Raw genomic sequence first — 21,741 nt, 5'->3', positions numbered from 1 at the left:
TGCGATCATAGGACGGAGAGGCAGAATTAAGCTATTTGGCCCGTTGGATCTGTCTCCGCCATTTCATCATGTCTGATCCATTTCCCTCACAGCCCCAATCTCCTGCTTGTCTCCCTGCATCCATTTATGACCTGACTAATCAGGAATCCCTCAAACTCTGCCATAAATATCATGCCTTAACCTTCGCGGCCGGTTGTGGCAACAAATTCTATCGATGCACCCAACTCAGGCAAAGGAAATTGCTCCAAAACTCCATTCTAAAATAACGGCCCGCTATTCCATGTTAACCCACTGGCCTTAGACTCTCCCACCATACGGAAACTTCCCTCCACATGTACTTTATCGAAGCCTTTATACGGTCGTTCGGTTTCAACAACACCAACAACCCCCTATCCCCACCGCCCCATCATTATTCTGAGATACAGCCATCAAACTTTTCTGATTTGTTAAGGGTTTCAATCCCGGAATAATTCCCATGAACTTCCTTTCAACACTTCCCAGTGCCAACACATCTGGCCGGATTAGATACAGAACCCAGTGCCGCTCACAGTCCTCCGTGAGGCCTCGCCAGTGCGTTATAAACCATCAACTTTACATCCGTGATTTTATATTCTAATCCGCTTAACATGAATGTTAACATTGCATTTGGCTACTTGCGACTGAGGAAATTACAGTTCCCATGCCAGGCAATGATGTAGACAGTCAGGATGCTCTCAAATCTACCGGGGTAGAAAGTTTTTAGGTTTGGGGAGCTCATACCAAACTTTGTCAAACTCTGAGGTGAAAGAGGCGCCGTTGTGACTTTTTCACCACAGAGCCGGTAGGTGATTTTTCTGCCGAAGATCTAAAGGTTGCTCACCCTCTCAACAGCAGATCTAATGATGTCAACAGAGCTCAGCCTGGCTCCATTCCTCTTGTGGTCCACAAACAGCTTCTTTGTTTTGGCGACATTGAGGGAACTACACCCGCCCCTTCTCCGTCATCCCCTGTCGTCCCCGATGCCCATTCCCCGATACCCACCTCATTCCCTGCAGCCCCCACGGCTCCGTTACTACCCACTGCCACCCAAACGCCTCCCTCTCTGTGTTCACAGGGAAAATGGAAGAGGAAGAGGAACTGTTGGGAGAATGGGTAAAGCTGCTGTCGGTGTTCAACTTCTTCCCGTCCACCTCATATCGATCTTTCGGGCTCAGTCTCTTTGCATTTCTATGTGAACCGGCGGGTCGTGTGGTTCCCCATGGTTTCCTCCCTGTGAGTGCAACCTCAGCACCACTTCACTGCACTCCTTCTCGCCATGGTCCTTCTGCATTACCTCCACTCACACACAGATACTATCTCTGATGGGACAATGTGGAGGGAGCTTCACTCTCTGTCTGACCTCAGGAGTGTGTGATGGGACGATATGGAGGGAGCTTCATTCTTTGTCTGACCACAGGAGTGTGTGATGGGACGGTGTGGAGGGAGATTCACTCCGTGTCTGACCCCGGGAATGTGTGATGGGACCATGCGGAGGGAGATTCACTCTATGTTTGATCCCGGGTGTGTGTGATGGGACGGTGTGGAGGGAGGTTCACTCTGTGTCTGACCCCGGGAGTGTGTGCTGGGACGGTGTGGCTGGAGCTTTACTTTGTATCTGTCCGTGAGAATATATGACCCTCCGGACCGTGTGATGGGACGCTGAGTTGGGAGATGCACTGTGTCTAATCCCGGGAGTGTGTGATTGGACCTTGTTCAGGGAGGCTGTCTCTGTCTCTGACCTCGGGTGGTGATATCGGACTGTCACAAGAATGGAGATGAGGGGATGGATGGAGAGGAGGGAAGCGATGAAGAGAGAGCGAAGCTGAGGCGAGAGGAGATGAGTAGAGAGAGTGGGGATGAGGGGAGAGATGGGGAGAGAGTGGAGAGGAGGGGAGAGAGTGGAGATGAACATAGAACATAGAATAGTACAGCACAGTACAGGCCCTTCGATCCACAATGTTGTGCCGACCCTCAAACGCTGCCTCCCATATAAGCCTCCACCTTAAATTCCTCCATATACCTGTCTAGTAGTCTCTTAAACTTCACTAGTGTATCTGCCTCCACCACTGACTCAGGCAGTGCATTCCACGCACTAACCACTCTCTGAGTAAAACACTTTCCTCTAATATCCCCCTTGAACTTCCCACCCCTTACCTTAAAGCCATGTCCTATTGTATTTGGCGGTGGTGCCCTGGGGAAGAGGCGCTGGCTATCCACTCTATCTATTCCTCTTAATATCTTGTACACCTCTATCATGTCTCCTCTCATCCTCCTTCTCTCCAAAGAGTAAAGTCCTAGCTCCCTTAATCTCTGATCATAATCCATACCCTCTAAACCAGGCAGGATCGTGGTAAATTTCCTCTGTACCCTTTCCAATGCTTCCACATCCTTCCTATAGTGAGGCGACCAGAACTGAACACAGTACTCCAAGTGTGGTCAAGTTTTATAGAGCTGCATCATTACATCGCGACTCTTATCCGGCTGATAAACTCTGTGAGTTGTTTGAAGGTACAAAAATCACGTGAGGGTCGGTAAGAGTCGTAGAGGTAATAACAGAATCATGAGTCTTATCTTTGCATGAACGGAGGTGTGACCTACAATGGTGACGCGGGGTTGGGATCTGAGGACCGATTTGTAGGTAACTGACAGGTGGTGTCGTGCAACACCCCCTCTGTTCTGGGATGGGTTTTCCAGTTTGACAAAGATGGCTATTTTAACCCCTCTTTCAAGCCACCTGTCCTCTCTGTGCAATATGTGCAAATTGTTGCCATCAAAGGTCTGTCCGTTGTCCTTTAGGTGTAGATATACAGCCGAATCTCGACCTGATGGGTGAGCACTCCGATTTTGGCTCATCCGTTTGTGAAGTGGTTGTTTTTCTCGCCGATGCACAGATCTGTGCAGTCCCCATTGCTTTCGCTAGCATATAAACATTGCTCTGTGTATATCTGGGTTCAGGAGGCTTGCAGTGGACGGGTTTCTCTCTGAGTGAGTGTGCAGGTTGAAAGAACACAGGGACTTGATGTTTGTTGAAAACCTGTCTGAGCTACTCTGAAACTCCCGCTCCGTCTGGGAAGTCTGTGTTTCCCGTCTGTATTGCTCCTAATCGCTGTCTGCTGGGCTGACGTCATTGTTTTTTTTTTTGTTGTTGCTGTCTTGACGAAGGTCTGTCAGGGAAGCCACAAGCTTTCAAGACTTCTTTCAAATATTTGTGCTCCCCGCCTTTGGCTGTCATGTTTGTGGGCTTATTCTCGGCGCGGTGATATTCGTGTTCGGATAACATATAATTATGTTCCAATGAGTGGGAAGTGTCAAACCTTAAAGAGTGATCTGTCTGCGTTGGTTTCCTGTAAACTTCAATATCCAGCTGTCCATTTCCTTTGATAAGTCCTCCACAATCTAAAAAAAGGACATTACATTTTTCTCGACGTGGTCTACTGTAAATTTAATATTTTTATTCAACGAGTTGATGTGTTGTGTGAAGGCTTGCACGCCTTCAAAGAGAGGTTGTAGATAGAACTGCTACAGTGAGGGGGGAGGGTGGAGAGAGAGGATGAGATGGAGACAGAGGGTGAGATGGCGAGAGAGGGTGAAATGGAGAGAGAGGGTGAGATGGAGAGAGAGGGAGGGAAAGAGATAAAGACAGCGAATTCCGCAGGGACGCGGGAGACAGACAGAGACATGGAGGAAAGGGTGATGCTGGAGAGGAAGAGAGGAGATAAAGTGAGAGGAGAGGGAGAAAGAGATTTACAGGAACAAGAGGGCGGGTAGAGAATTGGAGAGGGAGGGGGAGAGGATTCCACTCGGTCCCTCACCTCTCCGTGCGCCGGGAGATACTTGTCCCGCATTTCCGAGCCTTAACGGAGAGGCACAGACTACAAGAGAAGAGGAGCAGGGCTATCCGTAACCCCTCCCAATTCCTGTGTCCTACTCCTCAGCCCTCTACCTTGTCTATCCCTCTTTCTTTGGGAACATCCTCCTCCTTCTCAGGGAGGTGAAACCCCGCCCTCTACCCGACTCCTTATCTTGATCCGGGTGTACACACAACCCGATAACTCCAAAATTACACCCTCTATACACCACCATCTTTGCATTCCCCATCACATTCATATCTCACACCTAACTTGCTTCTCCTTACACACACACACCCTCTCTACTCCGTTCTCCATTCCTACCTTCTCTCTCTCCCTCCTCGATTACTTTTTCCCTCCATCGTCCACACTCCCTCTCCTTCATTCCTGCCTTCCATGAGCCCCACTTCCCTCTATCGCTTTCACTCTTCTCCCTCTCCTCTTTCTCCGTTCATCACATTCCGTCTCCCTTCTCACTCTTTCTCCTGTTTTCCGGTCCTCTTTTCTCGGCCTCTCTCTCCCAATCCCTCCAAGTCTCCACAGCCTCTATTTCTCTAACCCTCTCCCGGCCCCTCACGCTTCCCCATATCCATTCCTTAATTTCCAACTCTCTCCTGCCACATATCCTTCACTCAGCCCTTTCTAACCGGTCTGCCCCGTTATCCACTTCTCTCTCTCCGTCAGCACCAGATTTGCACTCTCTCCCCTTCCCCCACTATCTCCGCACTCTCTATCCTTTGCCCCGCCACTCTCGTGTCTCCGGATCACCCTCTCCACCACCCTCCATCTCTCTCCTCCCCCTGGTCCCTTTATCAGCTGTTCATCCGGTGTTTGTTTGTGTCGGTCACACCCCCTTGTCAACACGGGCTTCCCCTGACAACATTTCCTTCCCCTCGCTGAGCTCAGAGACGCAGAGAATCCTCGACAGGAGGACAGTGCGAGACGTACATGAATGCGAAGTTCATCAAAATGGACTCACGGTCTCCTTCCAGAGGTGAGTGGGGCAGAAAGAGAGGGAAAGCATCACTCTGTGTCTGAGCGCGGGAGTTTGTGATGGGACGCGGTGGAAGGAGATTCACTCTGTGTCTGACCCTAGAAACGTGGAGGGAGCTACACTCTGTTTCTGATTCCGGGAGTGTGTGATGGGACGATGTAGTGGGAGCTTCGGTCTGGGTCTAACCCCGGGACTGTGTGATGGGCCGGTATGCAGGGAGATTCAATCAGAGTTTGACACCGTGAGTGTGTGAAGGGACGATGTGGCGGGAGCTTCACTCTGTGTCACACCGCGGGAGTGTGTGAGGGGTCGGTGCGGATGATGATTCGCTCTGTATCTGACCGCGGGAATTTGTGATGGGACGGTATAGAGGGAGATGGAGGTTTCCTCTGTGTCTGACCCTGGGAGTGTGTTATGGGACGGTGTGGAGGAAGTTTCACTCTGTGTTTGACCCCGGCAGTGTGTGAAGGGACGATATATTTGGAATTTCACTCTGTGCCTGACCTCAGGAGTGTGTCACGGAATGATGCGCAGGGAGCTTCACTCTGTGTGTGACCGCGGGAGTGTGTGTTGGGACGGTGTGGAGGAAGCCTCACCCTGTTTCTGACCCTCCCTGTGCTGTCCCCAGCTGAACCTGGTGCACCGTACGTGGGATGTAACGTCACGGCTCTGCCTGAGCCCCGTCTCCGGATAGATGGACGACAGTTTTAACTTCGTAGCTTTCACTCTCTATCCTCCATTACCCCATCCTCTTCCTCTCTTCTTCTCTCTCACCCTCTGTCACTCTCCGCCTCATCTGTTTCCCCCTCACTCTCCCCTCCGTCTCACCCTCTCCCCCTCCTCCCCCTCTCTTTGCTCCCCTCCTCTCCGTCCTATGACCTGTGACCTCACTTTCAGCGAACAGTGTACTTTTACCCATGGGTCCCTCCGTTCTACAGCACTCTCCGGGATCTCTGGCTATCTGCGCCTCCACTTTCAAGGAACAGTGTACCTTTAACCCTGGTCCCTCTGTTCTACAACACTCCCCAGGGTCCCTGTCTACCTGTGACTCCAGTTTAAGGGAACAGTGTACATGTACTCCTGGTCCCTCTTTTCTACAACACTCCCCAGGGTCCCTGTCTACCTGTGACTCCAGTGTCAGGGAACCGTGTCCCTGTACCTCTGGGTCCCTCTGTTCTACAACACTTCTCAGCGTTGAACCTGAACCCTGTGAAAGAGGGTTATTGTTACTGAAGTAAGATATCCCGCGCTTATCTGATCTAAGTTGCGTTTGCTGCTGCTCTGCTCACTTCCCCAGCATCGAGATCCCACTAAGAGAGAAAACTGTCTTCACTCTTGACTCCGTCAGCAAAGTTAGTGTTGTCTGCAAGCTGAACAACCGCGTCTTGTGTAATCTGCTGCGAATGGTCGATAGCGTTGACAGAGATCATTGGTCCCGACGCCGACCCCCTGGTGAAAAGTACTAGTGACGGGCTTCCTGTCTGAGAAACGGACATCAACCCTAAACCTTTGCTCTGACTGCCGAGGCAATTGTATTTCCAGTCACTCATCTCTACCGGTGCCGTAGACCAGCAACGAGAGTGCTATTCCATCTGGGTCCTTGTTTGAAGTCTCTTACATTATATCTGCAAGTCAGACCCCATCAGGTCTTCGCAGTCAATTTAGTCAGACAGATCTCCTTTGGTTCTGTATCAGCCTGCCGAGCAGCGAACCATCTGTGCCCTTGTTAATAGACTTCTTCATGCCCATGTCCTTACATCTGCTCTACGTGCCTGATCAGTTCTCTCCGATCTAATCATTCAGGCAACTCTCACTCGGTCTTTCGTCATCTAGCATCTCCCTCCGGCTTCAAACGTCCATCCTCCCTTTCTCCTTCACTCCCTCCACTCTATTCCTTCTCAGTCTCTCCCTATATCCTTCCTAATCTCTGCCTCATCCATCTACCACAGCAATCTACCATCTGGGACCTTGTGAATGGACATGTTAATGTCAGCATATATTGGATCCAGCAATCCAGACAAATAGGTCCTCCACTATCAAATCAGTCAGTCAAATCATAATGGACCCCACACCATTTTACAGAGCAGCCTACCGTGTGGAACCATAAATCCCTTATTGAAATTTCTCCTCCACTGACCTCATGAATAGCACTGGTTCCACACTCAAAAGCTGAAGGCTTGGCATGTTCCCGTCGACCCCCGCCATTCATACAGAGACATCGCAGACAGCATCCAAGTGGGATGCATCACGACTTGGTCCGGAACTGCCCCGCCCGTGATCGCACGAAACTACAGAGTGGTGAAGGCAGCTCAGATTATCACGGGAACCAGACTGCCCTCCACGCAGTCTGTCTACAAGTCCTGCTGCGACGGTAAAGTCCCCAACCGCACCCACTCAGGACATTCTTTACCCTCCCGCCGCCATCGGGGGAAGATACAAAAGCCTGACAGCACGTCTCACCAGGCTCTGCGACAGCTTCTGCCTCGCTGTTAGCAGACAATTCAACGCCCCCCAGCACGATAAGGTGCACTCTTGACCTTATAGTCTACCTCGTCCCGGCCCTCGCACCTTATTGTCTGCCTGCACTGGACTTGCTCTGTAACTGTGACACATTATTCTGCATTCTGTGATTGATCAACCTTGTTCTCCTCCAATGAAGTGATCTGTGTCCATGGAAGTGGCTGGGACCTCTTCAGATTGTGATGTATATAAACGATCTGGAAGAACATAGGAGCTGGGATGTAATGTTGAAATTGTACGAGGCACTGGTGAGGCCACATTTGGAGTTTTGTGTACAGTTCTGGTCACCCAATTTTAGGAAAGCTGTCAACAAAATAGAGAGAGTACAGACAATATTTACTAGAATGTGACCTGGGTTTCATCACCTAAGTTACAGAGAAAGGTTGATCAAGTTGCGTCTTTATTCTTTGGAGCGTAGAAGGTTGGCGGGGGGGGGCGGTGTAGAGGTATTGAAAATTATGAGGGCGGTAGATAGAGTTAACGTGGATAGGCTTTTTTCCATTGAGAGTTGGGGAGATTCAAACAAGAGGGCATGAGTTGAGAGCTAAAGAGCAAAAGGTTCGGGCTAACATGAGAGGGAACTTCTTGACTCAGACAGTGGTAGCTGTGTGGAACGAGCTTCCAGCAGAAGTAGTTGAGGGAGGTTAGATGTTGTCGTTTAAAGTTAAGTTGTATAGATATATGGACAGGAAAGGAAGGGAAGGTTATGTGGTGCATGCAAGTCGGTGGAACTTGGTGAGAGTCAGAGTTCGGGACGGACTAGAAGGGCCGAGATGGCCTATTTCCGTGCTGTCATTGTTATATGGTTGATCTGGTTATAACATGTAGATGGGTGATCAGTAGGTGTGCAGATGCTAGGAAGATGGGTGATGTTGTGGATAGCGGAGAAGACTTGCAAAGAATGCAGGGGGATCCTGGATTCCAGAGTCATTACATGTGGCTACGCTTTTTGATGGGTTATTTCAGAAGGCAAGTGGCCTGCTTGCATTTATTAGTCGGGACATTAAGTTAATAAGTCAGAGAGTTTTGTTGCAACTTAATAAAACTCTAATTAGGCTGTATCAGCCTCATTGCATACAGTTCCTGTCAACAAATTACAGGAAGGATGTCAAGGATTTGGATAGCCTCCAGAGAGGTTTAACAGGAAGCTGCCTGGATTAGATGACGTGTGTAACAACGAGAGGTCGGACACTTGGGTTGTTCTCTCTGGAGCGGCGGAATTTGTGTGAAGATATGACAGAGGTTTATAAGATTATGAGATGCACTGAGAGAGTAGATTGCTGGTACCTTTTTCATCAAACTTGAAATGTCGAATACCAGAGGGAATGTACTCGGGAAAACACTGTGGGTCTGTTCTGTTCGGAACTGGTTGGTCTGTTGTCTATGTGTGAATATAACATACCAATATACCAAATCCACTAGGCGGAGTTTCCCAAACCTACAAAGCCAAGTTGATTAGCCAGATTTTGATCGAAAACATTGCCATAGACAGCAGCGGTCCCACTGCGGATCAGTGCGTAACTCCACTTGTCACTGGCGTCCAACCAGCGACCCGCCGCAGCTGTGTTCCGTTGACAGGCCGATTTGGAATCTAAATGGCCAGTTCAATGTGAATCCCATGCGTGGCAAGCTTGTGAGTGAATCAGCCATGAAAGGGACGTTGTCAAGGGCCCGTCATAAGTCAACTCTTTAACGTCCTACGCAATTGCACGATCAACCCAAGATCCCTTCGAAGGTCGAAATTTAAGGGTCCTGCCGTTAACTGTGTCCTGGCCATTTACATTTGACTTGGGAAAGCGCAAATCCTCACACTTACCCAGGTTAAACCCCGTCTCCCTTTTCTCCACCCACATTTAGAACTGATCAAATAACCCACTGACTCCGTGGGCGATCTTCTACACTGTCCACGATATCATCAACCCTTCGGTCGTTGCAAGTGTGCCAACCCACCCATTTCCATTTTCATCCATGTCAATCCGATACATCAACAATACCAGAGGTCCCCGCGCAGGTCACAGCGGGACGTCACTAATCACAGACCACGAGCGAGAATATGTCCCATCCGGCAGCACCCTCTGCCTTATGTAGGCAGCCGAACTCGAAGTTAAAAACTCATTTTTATAAAATGCATTTATTATGAAATCAACTTTCTTTTTTCAAATACTTACCAACCTTTGAACAATTTACAACTGCGAAAAATCAGTCCACATTAGAACGTCTTTGCCGAGTTTAGGATTTAACACTCTCAGCGACGACGGTTAGAAAGTAAATGGGATTGGGAGAGGGAGGGGTGATCGTGGTGGAAGGAGAGAGCGTGGATGGTGGGTGGAAGGAAATCCCAGTGGGGCAGACGGCTGAATTCACACAAACGCTGACTGGTCTCTCTACAGGTGCGCATAAACAGGAGCCGAGAAGGAACATCGGAAATAGATCGTACCGTAAGATCTGCTTACTCTGCCTCGTTACGTCCGTCCTCGTCGCGATAATTGCGGGGCTCTCAATCCATGGTGAGTCAGATGGGCTCCGTGTGGAGTCAGACATTAAAGAAACGGAGTGGAGTGAGGTGACCACGTAAGACCTCACAGTGACGCCGTCACTCTCCTCGACGTGACACCGACACGACCCTCACTGTGATACCAATACGCCCATCACCGTGACGCAGACAGGCCCCTCACCGGCTCTCTATTCATGCTGATTCCGACTTGCCACTCAGTGTGACAATACAGTGTCTTTACAGCGTCACGGGCATGAACACGCACAGCCTCGTGTCACCGTTTGGTTTCAATGAGATTTGCCCTCCATGCTCCTGACTTCCAGTGAGTACAGGCCCAGAGCCATTAAATGTTCTTCATTTGACAAGCCTCTCAATCCTGACGTTATTTTGCTGATTCTCCTTTGAATTATCTCCAATGTCAACTCATCCTTTCTTAGATAAGGGGGCCTACAGGTGCTCATAATACTCCACGTGAGGCCTCACCAGTGCTTAATAAAGACTCAACATGACACCCTTGCTTTTGTACTCGAGTCCGCTCTAAATCAATGCTAGCGTCTCATTTGCCTTTGTCACCACAGACTCAACCAGCATATTCACCTTTAGGGAAACCATAGAAACCATAGAAACTACAGCAGAGAAACAGGCCTTTTGGCCCTTCTTGGCTCTGCCGCACCATTTTCTGTCTAGTCTCACTGACCTGCACACGGACCATATCCCTCTATACACCTCCCATCCATGTATCTGCCCAATTTATTCTTAAATGTTAAAAAAGAACCCGCATTTACCACCACGTCTGGCAGCTCATTCCATACTCCCACTACTCTCTGTGTAAAGAAGCGCCCCCCCCCGCAATGTTCCCTTTAAACTTCTATCTCTATCATGTCTCCTCTCATCCTCCTTCTCTCCAACGAGTAAAGCCCTAGCTCCTTTAATCTCTGATCATAATGCATACTCTCTAAACCAGGCAGCATCCTGGTAAATCTCCTCTGTACCCTTTCCAATGCTTCAACATCCTTCCTATATTCCTATTTACGACCCTATCTACCTGTAAGGCCACTTTTAGGGAATTTTGTATCTGTGTTCCGAGATCGCTATGTTCTACGGCACTCCTCAGTGCCTTACCATTAACCCTGCACGAGGACTGCCAAGCACCTTTGTAGTTATCTCACCGTTTGAAAATAATTTTCCCTTTTATTTCCGCTACAAATGTGCACGTGCCGACAATGTATCCTGTGACAATTGTTGATTAAATCTCCCAATCAATGTAAGTCCTTCTATGTCCTCTCCCATTTCGCAACAATAACTGTCTTCGTATCGTCCACAAACTTGGTCACAAAGCCAGCAATTCCTTCACCCATATTATTTACATATAATGCAAAAAGAAGCGGTCCCACCTCAGACCATGAGGAACACCAGTAGTCGCCGGCCGCCAACCAGAAGGGTCTCCCTTTATTCGCATACTTTGCGTCCTGCCAATCCGCCACTGCTCTATCCATGCTCTTATCTTTCCTGTAATAACATAAGCTTTTAACTTACTATTCAGACTCATGTGTGGTACCTTGTCAATGGATTTCTGAAAATCCAAGTACACAATCTCCACTGAAGCTCCTTTGTTTATCCAGTGTCCTATTCCTTCAAAGTATTTCAACGCATTGATCATGAGAGATTTTTCTTTAAGGAAACTATGCTGACTTTGGCCTATTTTATGAGGTGCCTCCAACCCGAAACCACACACTCGATAATCTACTGCAATATATTGTCAACCTCAGAGGTCAGAACTACAATCCAGTGATTTCCTTTCTTCTGCCTCTCTCCCTTGTTGAAGGGTGGAGTGACATCTGCAATTTCCGAGTCATTCTGAACCATGGCAGAACCCAATGCCTCTTGAAGAAGCATTAGTAACTACCCATGATCTCTTCATCCACCCGCTTCAGAACCTGGACGTAGACCATCTATTCAAAATGACTTCCGGACCTTCATACATCTCAGTTTCTCATGCAACTTCTGTATAGTTAAGGCACCGTCACCCAATTCTACCCTCTGACAATCAGAAATCTCGGGCATACTGCTGGTGTCTTTCACGGTAAATACTGATGTAAAATACTTATTCGGTTCTTTCACAATTTCCTTGTCTCCCATTACCACCTCTCCAGCATCATTGTCCAGCGGTCCGATATCTACCCTTTCCTCTCTTTTACACTTTATATATCTGCAGAAACTTTTATATCATCTTTAATATTATTGGCTAGATTAACTTCGTCCACCATCCCTTTATGACTTTCTTGTTGCCTTCCTTTAGTTTTTAGAGGATTCCCAATCGTCTAACTTCCCATTATTGTTGTAATATTTTTCTATATCTTTGGCTTTCATGCTGGATACGATTCTCTTGTCAGCCGTGTTTGGGTCATCAGCATACGGCCGTTAGAATACCTCTACTTCTTGTTTGGGATGTTCCGATATTGCGCCTTCAGAATTGTTCCCAGAGATTCTAACTATTCCTGCCCCTGCTAGTTTTCCCCTCGAAGTAAATTTTGTTTAGCTTCTCTCTCAGCTCTCCGTAACTCCACTGTAATACAAATACATCTGACTTCAGCTTCCTCTTCTCAAATTGCAGGATGAATTTTGTGATATTGTGATCTGTGCCGCCGATGGGTTCTTTTCCCGTAAGCTCTCTAATCAATTCCCATCCATTGCACAGCATGCATTCCGAATAACTATTCCCCTCGTGGGCTCAACCACGAGCCGCTCTAAAAGTTCAACTCCTTTGCATTCTACACATCCCCTCCACCACCTCCCCCTTTTACGGTACAGCACCAACCTAATTTTATCGATCTACCAGCATTTGTAGAGTACATCCTCGTCACTATTCGGGAGTCTGTATATAACCCGCATCAGTGTCATTTTATCTTTGCAGTTTCGTTACTCGATCCACAACGATTCTAAACCTTACGATAAAAGTCATATCTTTCCAATGATTTGATTGAGCTGTTTACCAACAGAGACACGCCGCTCCCTCTGTCTACTTGACTCCATATTCGATACAATGTCGATGCTTGGACGTTAATCTCCCAGCTATAATCTTCCTGCGGCCATGTTAGAACTATATCCACAACTTCATATATCCGAACCAAAACTGTGCTCCACGTTTATCTGCCTCATTCAGTTCACAATGGTAGTTCAAATATAATACCGTCAACACTTTACACATCTGTTTTTTTTTCCTCCATTCTGTCCACGTTTAGCGTCGCAAATCATCCTGTTAAGAACAATGTCGTCGACCATATCACTCCATTTACAACCAATCGTTTAGTTCTTGTAACCCCTCCCAAACTGGATCCCTTGCGGTCAGGTGTCACCCATCCCACTTGTAAGGTCGCACCTCCGCCAGAAGAGAACTCAAAGATCCAAAAAATCTAAACTACTGCCCCGCAACAATTCTTCAAGCACCGACACACCTCTCAATGTGACACTTACACGCACTTCACCGTGACACCGACACGCCTACCACCATGACACCGAAATATTTCTCAGAGTGATGACGACTTACCTTTCACTGTGACACCGACATGCCTTTATGGGGACACGAAAGCAACCGTGACCGTGACACTAACAAGCCCTCAAAGTGACGGCACACGCATCTCACCGTGACATGGACAAGCACCTGATCGTAACACAAACACACGGATCGACGTGATATCTAAAACATCCCTTAATGTAACACCGACACGTCACTCACGGTTACACTAGCACACCTTACACAGTATCTCTCAGTGTTGCAGATCCGTCAGTCTCTGATCGCCTCCGATCAAAAGTACCAGAGACTTTGGGAGCAACATCAGGAGATGAACAGCACCCAGCGCCAATGTCTGCTGCATATACACGAGCCGAACTCAACCCTTCAGTCCAGGACATCCAAGAATACCCACCAAAAGCTCTCCCTGGACACCTGTCTCAAGAATGTTTCCGTCCCCAGCAACAACCTCTCCATGCTCGAACACAAATTATTTGTCTGCGAATGCAACGTCTCCATCCTTGAAAACCAATTGATGATCCTGGAAAGCAACCTGTCCCCCCGGAGCACCGAGCTCTCTGATCAGCATCAAACGCAAGCCGATCTCCGTCACAACTTCAATCACCTCGAAATGCAGTGTAGAACTCTCAACGAAACCAATGCTCAAATCTGCCAACTGCTGACCAGCAGACAAGGTGAGATAACATCCGCCATTCTCCCTCTCCTCATCACGGCAGACAGAGAGGAATCTATACTCTGTAGCTATCTCGGGAATGTGTAATGGGAAGGTGCGATCGGACCGACACCCACAGTGTCACACCGAATGTGTGTCATAGGACGGTGGGGTGGAGCGACAGCCAAGGTCCTGCACCGAGAGTGTGTGATGGGAATGTGTGGAGCGAGAGACACCAAGTGTCTATACGCGGGAGGGCGTGATGCGGCGCTACGGAGATAATTTCGCTCAGGGTTTGGCATGCCGCAAAGGTAATGCTGCGGATTATGGGGTATTTCAACCTGCAGGTAGACTGGGAAAATCATGTCGGTATTGGACCACAAGAAAGGGAGTTTGTGAAGTGCCTCCAAGATGGATTCTTAGAGCAGTTTATACTGGAACCTACCAGGGAGAAGGCAATTCTAGATCTAGTGTTGTGTAATTAACCGGATTTGATAAGGAAACTCGAGGTAAAAGAGACATTAAGAGGTAGTGACCATAGTGTGATAAGTTTTAATTTACAATTGAGAGGGAGAAGGGAAATTGGAAATCTCAGTATTACAGTTGAACGAATGAGCCTTGACGAAGAAGCTGGCCAAAGTTAACTGGAACGACACCCTGGTGGGGATGACAGTGGAACAACAATGACAGATACTTCTGGAAATAATACAGAAGATGCGGGATCAGTTCATCCCCAAGAGGAAGAACGATTCTAAGGGGAGTAAGGGGCGACCATGGCTGACAAGGGAAATCAAGGACAGTATAAGATAAAAGAGAAGTATAACATTATAAAGATGTGGGCAAACTAGAGGATTGGGAGACTTTTAAAGAGCAACAGAAGATAACTAAAAAGCCAACACTGGGAAAGAAAATGAGGTAGGCATGTAAGCTGGCCAAGAACATGAAGGAGGATAGTAAAAGCTTCTTTAGGTATGTGAAGAGAGGAAAAACTAGATAAGACTACAGTTATGCCCTTGAAGATAGAAATGGGTGAATTTATTATGGGGAACAAAGAAATGGCAGACGAGTTGAGCAGGTACTTTGGATCTGTCTTTACTAGGGAAAACACAAACAATCTCCAGAGATGATGGACCGAGTGGCCAGAGGACCTAGGGTAACGGAGGAAACTGAAGGAAATTCTGAAGCAAAGAGTAGGGACTAACGTGTCCCTTTCTGAATGGCGGGCAGTGACTGGTGGGGTACGCAAGGCTCGGTACTGGGACCGCAGCTATTCACAATATACATTAATGATTTAGAGGAAGAGATTAAAAGTAACATTAGCAAATTTGCATGTGACACAATTCTGGGTGGCAGTGTGAAATGTGAGGAGGATGTCATGAGAATGCAGGATGCCCTGGACAAGTTGGGTGAATGAGCAGATGCAACGCAGATGCAGTTATATGTGGATAAATATGAGGTTATCCACTTTGGTGGCAAGAACAGGAAGACAGATTACCATCTGAATTGTGGCAAATTAGGAAAAGGGGAAGTACAACAAGATCTAGGTGTCCTTGTTCATCAGTCACTGAAAGTAAGCATGCAGGTACAGCAGGCAGTGAAGAAAGCTAATGGCATGTTGGCCTTCATAACAAAGGGAGTTGAGTATAGGAGCAAAGAGGTCCTTCCGAAGTTGTACAGGGCCCTGGTGAGACCACACCTAGAGTATTATGTGCAGATTTAGTCTCCAAATCTGCAGAATGACGTTCTTGCTATTGAGGGAGTGCAGCGCATGTTCACGAGGTTAATTCCTGGGATGACGGGACTGTCATATGTTGAAAGATGGGAGGGATTGGGCTTGTATAATCCGGAATTTAGAAGGATGAAAGCGGATCTGATTGAAACACATAAGATTATTAATGGATTGGACACGCTCGAGGCAGGAAACGTTCCCGGTGTTGGGCTGTCCAGAAGCAGAGGCCACAGATTAAGAATAAGGAGTAGGCCATTTGGAACGGAGTTCAGAAAAAATCCTTTTTCACCCAGAGAGATGTGTATCTGTGCAATTCTCTGCCAGAGAATGCAGTGAGGGCCAATTCTCTGGATGCTTTCGAGAATGAGTAGTTAAAGTTCTGAAAAACAGCGGTGTCAAGGTAAATGGTGAGAAGGCAGGAACGGGGTACTGATTGCGGATGATCAGCAATGATCACAGTGAATGGTGATGCTGTTTCGCAGGGCCGAATGGCCTACTCCTTCACCTATTGTCTAATGCCTATTGTCTATTACTAGCTGTGCTTCACCCTGCTGTTGATACCGGGTGTCTCTGATAGACCTTGAGGAGGAGCTCACTCTCTGTCTGACCCCGGGTATGTGTGACGTGACAGTGTGGATGGAGATTCGGTCTGTTTCTGACCCCTGGAGTCTGTGATGGGACGGTGTGGAGGGAGCTGCACTCTATGTCTGTTCACGGGGGTGTGCCTTTCCGTGTCTGACTCCGAGCGGACAGAATGGACGGTATGGAGGGAGATTCACTGTTCCTTATTCCTGATTTCCAGATCATGCGTGTTCCCAGGACTGGATCAAAAATGAAGGCCGGTGTTATTTCATATCCACATTTAAAAGATCATACGATGGAGCGAAACAACATTGTTCTGACTCTGATTCAAAGCTTTTTGAAATAAATTCAGAAGAGGAAGAGGTATGTGTCAGATCGACAGAAGTTGTATCTACGCCAGAGTGAAGTTCCATCCACACCGTCCCATCACACAGTCCCGGGGTCAGACACAGAGTGAAGCTCCCTCCACACTGTCCCATCACACACTCCCGGGGTCAGACACAGAGTGAAGCTCCATCCATACGGTCCCATCACACAGTTCCGGGGTCAGACACAGAGTGAAGCTAACTTCACAATATCACATCACACAGTCCCGGGATCAGAAACAGATTGAAACTCCCTGCAGACTGTCTCATCACACTCTTCCAGTGTCAGACACAGAGTGAAACTCTTTCCACAACGTCCCATCACACTCTCCGGGGGTTAGAAAGTGCGTGAGGCTCCTTAAATTATGCTCGATTTCAATCATTAATGACAGGCATTTATTTTCACAGATTTTTGTTAACAAAACTTTCGGCGAACAAGACAACTCATATTGGATTGGAAAATGCAAAGCCGGGTAAGATCTGCGATCATTTAGGTTTTTCAGGAGAGAATGGGTCGTGGGTTTTTTTGTGGACTGATACAGGCTGCGGGACGGGAGTGGGCAGTGGGATTAATTGTGTAATGTCATGGAGGTGTGGGCAGTGAAAGTATTTTGGGGACAGACACGCGTCTTGAGATAGAGAGTGGATCATCGGGAGTATTTTGGGGAATCAGACCGGCATATGGGGACAGTGGAGCAAGGGAATCAGTTTATAGATTTACACGTTTCCGTGGGGAGTGAGTCGGGTTGTTGGACTATCCTAGGGACTGACACGAGGCCGTGGCGAGAGGCCGGGATTTGAGAGTAATTTGGTGAGTAACACGGGCCTGTGGGGAGAAAGAAGTATCGTGGGGTTATTTTGGGGAGTGTCACAGCTCTGTGGGGAGAGAGTTGGGCCAGGAATTAATCTGAGGCTGAAACCGGGCTACAGAGAGTGGGTCAGTGACAGTGTTTTGGGAATTGGTACAGGTATGTGGGGAGAGAGAAGATAAGTGGGAGTATTTTGGGGACTGACGCAGGTCGGTGAGGACAGATTGAGTCAGTGCGAGTAGTTAGGGGACTGGCACCGGTCGGTGAGGAGAGATTGTGTCAGTGGGAGTATTTTGGGAACTGACACTGGTCGGTGAGCAGAGATTGTGTCAGTGGGAATATTTTGGGGACGGACACCGGTCGGCGTGGAGAGATGGATTTAGTGGAGTATTTGGGGGACTGATACAGGATCAGTGAGGACCGATTGAGTCAATGAGAATATTTTGAGGCCTCACACCGGTCAGTGAGGAGAGACTGAGTTCCAGTGGGAGTATTTTGGGGTCTGACACCGGTCGGTGTGGGGAGATAGAGTCAGTGGTTGTATTTTGGAGACTGATACAGGACTTCTGCGGGAGTTGTGCTGTCCCTTTTGAAATTATTTACACCTCCATGACAGGAAAGTGGCCTCTAATCTCGTGTACAAGATGGACGCTGGAAAGTTCGAGTGCAGCGAATGTAAATCTGGTTGGCTTAGCAGTTGTAAAAATGATCAGCACCGTTTCATCTGTGAGAAGTCTGCATCTTTGCACCCGGACGTTGCTGAAAAGATTTGGGATCTCTGTCAAAATCTGGTGGAGCCGACGTAAATCAAGTGACATCATCCTCTTACCGCAATTCCATCTCCCTCCCCAACTCTGACAATCCCATCCGCTCTTCCTCTCGCCCCTACCCTATTCTCCTCTCTCTACGAACGGCACTCTTACCCGCAATGTTCCATCTCTTTACCTTCCTCCCCGCAAACTCGTTCTCCCATCGCCCCTATTTCATCCCAACTTTCCTTCCCTTCAGTTTCTTGCCACCCGACACGTGACTTATTACCTGTGACAAATCGCCCTGAGATTTGTATTTTTGCATGATCAGTACGGAGCAAAAAAATGTAAACTACGAAAAGATAATAAAGACCGCAAAAATATCCAGGTGGTGCTCATGCTTTCAAAAATATGATTTCGGTGGGGAAGAAGGTTTCCCCGATCGTTGAGTTTTCAGGCTCCTGTGTCTCTTCCCCGATGATAGAAATGAACAGGGAGCTTATCCCGGGGTGAGGGTCTGAGTGATGGATGCCGCCTTCTCCAGGCATTGCAACTTGAAGATGTCCTGGATGCTGGGGGTGATTGTGTCCGTGACAGAGCTGGCTGGGTCTACACCCATCTGCAGCCTCCTGCCACGTCGGGCGTGTCAGCCTCCACACCAGGCGGCGATGCAACAAGACGGAATGCTCCTAGTGACCATTTGCTGGTCTTCAATGAAAGACCAAATCTTCACAAACTGCTAACGGTCTAATCTCTTCTGTAACAACAGAGCCATGGATGGTTGGGATACGACGAGTAGAGCATGGGCTGGAATACACTCATACTCAGACTAGAGATAAACAAGACGGCAGTAAAGATATGCAAAGTTTAAATCACAAAGAACAGTACTGTATTGGATTTCCTACGGTTGAGCACCGAGTGCTCAGCAGGGGGCCTTTGACTCCAGAATTTCCATGAAGCAATGTTGACGGGCAATAATTGGCAGTCTGAGTCTTAAAGGGAAAGTGACAGCTAGTAAGAATGGGCGTGCCCGCACTTGATGCCCACCGCTGTTCTGTCGGGAACATGACGCCTTCTTTGTGTTTGAGCGAAATTGTTTGGCCCAGAATAGCTCTACTGAGATGGTGAAAGCCAGCAACGCAGCAACTTAAAATAAGTCCGTAAGATATGGGAGAAGTGATAGGCCATTTGGCCCATTCAGGCTGCTGCGCCATTTCATCTAGTCTGATCCATTTCCCTCTAGGCCACAATCTCCTGCCTTTTCACCATATTGCTTCATGCCCAGACTAATCAGGAATCTGTCAACCTATGACTTCAATATAGCTAATATCGGCCTCCACAACCGCCTGTGTAACATATTCCACAGACTTACCAGACTCTGGCTAAATAAATTCCTCCAAAACTCCGTTCTAAAAGGTCTGATATGGGTCCACTCGTCTTCGACTATCCCTCCATGGGGAAATTTCTCTGGACATCTACTTTACGGAGGCCTCTAAAATTTCAATCGGTTTCAACTACAGCAATCGACTCCACTCCCTGCCCCCTCCCACAAACACACAACCATCATTCTTCTGAGTTGCAGCCATCAAAAGTTCCTGATTTGATAAAAGTTTCATTCCCGGAATCATTTCCGTGAGCTTCCTTTCAACCCTTCCCACTGCAAACACATCTGGCCGGATTAGATAAGGGACCCAGAACCGCTTACAATACTCCAAGTGAAGCTTCACCAGTGCTTTATAAAGTTTCAAGAAGCTTCACTCTGTTTCTGACCACCGATCGTGAGTGTTTGGACAGTGCTGAGGTCCCCACCCCGCAACTCCCACCCTCCCCTCCCCCAAATCTCTCTCTCTCTCTCTCTCTCTCTCTCTCTGAGGAAAAAAATGATGAGCGTCAGGGTGATGGAGAAAGGGAGATCGAAGAGAGGAAGAGAGGGCGGAGGTAGAAAGGACAGTGAGATAGAAAGGCATAGGAGTGAGCGGTTAGAGCATCAGATGGAACTGAAAAGAAGAGCAGGTTAGGGTCACTCATGGATTCTTTTCAGAGAGGAGAGTCCCGAGTGACAGAAAGCACAAAACTGTTGGTTGATTTGTTTTCAGTTTATTTATCATTTCTTTCTTTATAATTGCACATTTGGAGCGGTAGCAATTCTTGGCAGGACAATTGAATGCTCCCCATGCGGGATGTGGGGAGGCGGAGGTCCTCCAGGGTTCCTGATAACTTCACGCGTAAGAAGGCCATAGAGCTGCCCCTTACACTGTGTTGCAGAGTTGGAGCTGGAACTGGATGAACTTGGGATCGTTCGAGTAACTGAGGGGTTTATAGGGAGGACATACAAGAGATATTTACACGCTGGGTGCAGGACACAGAAAATTGTGTCATTCAGGAAAGTGAAAGGGCCTAAAAAGGTAGAGCCAGTGCAGAGACCCCTTGTGGTACACCACTTCGGATATTTCTGGATGGAAGGAGGGAGATGCAAATCACTAATCAGAGCAATGTCTCATCGGTCACGTCTCTGCACAGAGTGTAGTTGTTGCTCAGAAGGGAAGGGGGTTAGATGTAGCGAGCTGTATAGATAGGGATTTGATGGGGAACAGAAAAGTGGTACTGTGGACGAAAACAAGATTTATCGCTGTATGCGGTCGTTATGGACAGCAGTATATAGGTATAAAGAGGGAGCCGGTTCTGCAAACTTACGTATTTTCAGGTGTGGCCAAAATTAAAAAGAACGTTCAGTTCAACTGTGGCTGAAGAGTTAGGGTTGGATCACTATCTTCAGATATGCGTATCGCTGGACTCTCTTCCACGGAAGGTGCGACCTCTGCAGACGAGACGGTTTCATTTCATTTCAATTCAGTTCAATTTAAGTTTAATTGTAATTCCATCATACATGAAAGCCCATGAATACAGCCAAAGACCAAGCTACTAAACACAATACTAACTCCCCCCCCCACACACACACACACGCATTTATGCAGCTTGAGGGCCCTGGGCACATTGAATGGAACCGTAATAGACGATTGTTCACAACAGAGATTGTCTTCTGCCGAGCGAACACTGGGGGGCAGCAGAGATTCTTGCCTGGAGGCCGCGCCACACCGGCCCCACGTTGCTCAGCTCCTTCATTTCCTCTTTCCTGAGCCACTCTCTCAGTTTACACCTGAACTGGGTTGGAACTAATATCCCAGCGGTCAGGTTTGCCATTAAAAGTGTTGAGCGGTGGTATAAACTGGAGTTGCTGGAAGATATAAACAAGAAGGTCATTACAGGTAGTTGAGTGGTTGTTGGGACAGATGCTTTTAAGACCGCAGACAAAGTCAGGAAGCAAAACGTTGAGTCTTCTGGGACTAATGTTCTGCGCGGCGTACGTTTCAATGCAGGAAGATTTGTTCGAAGGGCAGATGAGCTCAGGGCAGGGGTCAACGCCTCTGAGCCTGACATTGCAGATATTA

General features: G+C 48.0%; 1 protein-coding gene across 2 annotated transcripts; it reads left to right on the top strand.

The window, feature by feature from the left end:
• Positions 1 to 4,781: 4,781 nt before the first annotated feature.
• Positions 4,782 to 18,665, top strand: LOC140207776 (uncharacterized). 2 transcript variants are annotated; one of them, XM_072276331.1, is made up of 6 exons: positions 4,782 to 4,860; positions 9,771 to 9,887; positions 13,646 to 14,080; positions 16,590 to 16,732; positions 17,143 to 17,207; positions 18,160 to 18,665. In XM_072276331.1, the coding sequence occupies exons 1-6, from the start codon at positions 4,815 to 4,817 to the stop codon at positions 18,347 to 18,349; spliced, it is 996 nt and encodes a 331-aa protein (XP_072132432.1). In that variant the 5' UTR covers positions 4,782 to 4,814; the 3' UTR covers positions 18,350 to 18,665. The 2 variants fall into 2 exon arrangements, with proteins under 2 accessions (XP_072132432.1, XP_072132433.1); XM_072276332.1 differs by lacking the exons at positions 4,782 to 4,860; positions 9,771 to 9,887 and adding an exon at positions 10,048 to 10,196.
• Positions 18,666 to 21,741: the final 3,076 nt, after the last annotated feature.

The sequence above is a fragment of the Mobula birostris genome, chromosome 13 (assembly GCF_030028105.1).
Source record: "Mobula birostris isolate sMobBir1 chromosome 13, sMobBir1.hap1, whole genome shotgun sequence".
Taxonomy (NCBI): Eukaryota; Metazoa; Chordata; class Chondrichthyes; order Myliobatiformes; family Myliobatidae; genus Mobula; species Mobula birostris.
Note: the sequence above shows the minus strand (reverse complement) of the source record. Positions and strands in the feature narration are given on the sequence as shown.

What these genes read in the sequence shown, in the direction of transcription:
- LOC140207776 (XM_072276331.1), top strand. Translation starts at nt 4,815, where the DNA reads ATGAATGCGAAGTTCATCAAAATGGACTCACGGTCTCCTTCCAGAG. An exon ending in ACTGCTGACCAGCAGACAAG is followed by an intron (nt 14,081 to 16,589) that starts GTGAGATAACAT and finishes CCTGATTTCCAG; the next exon opens with ATCATGCGTGTTCCCAGGAC. An exon ending in TAAATTCAGAAGAGGAAGAG is followed by an intron (nt 16,733 to 17,142) that starts GTATGTGTCAGA and finishes TTATTTTCACAG; the next exon opens with ATTTTTGTTAACAAAACTTT.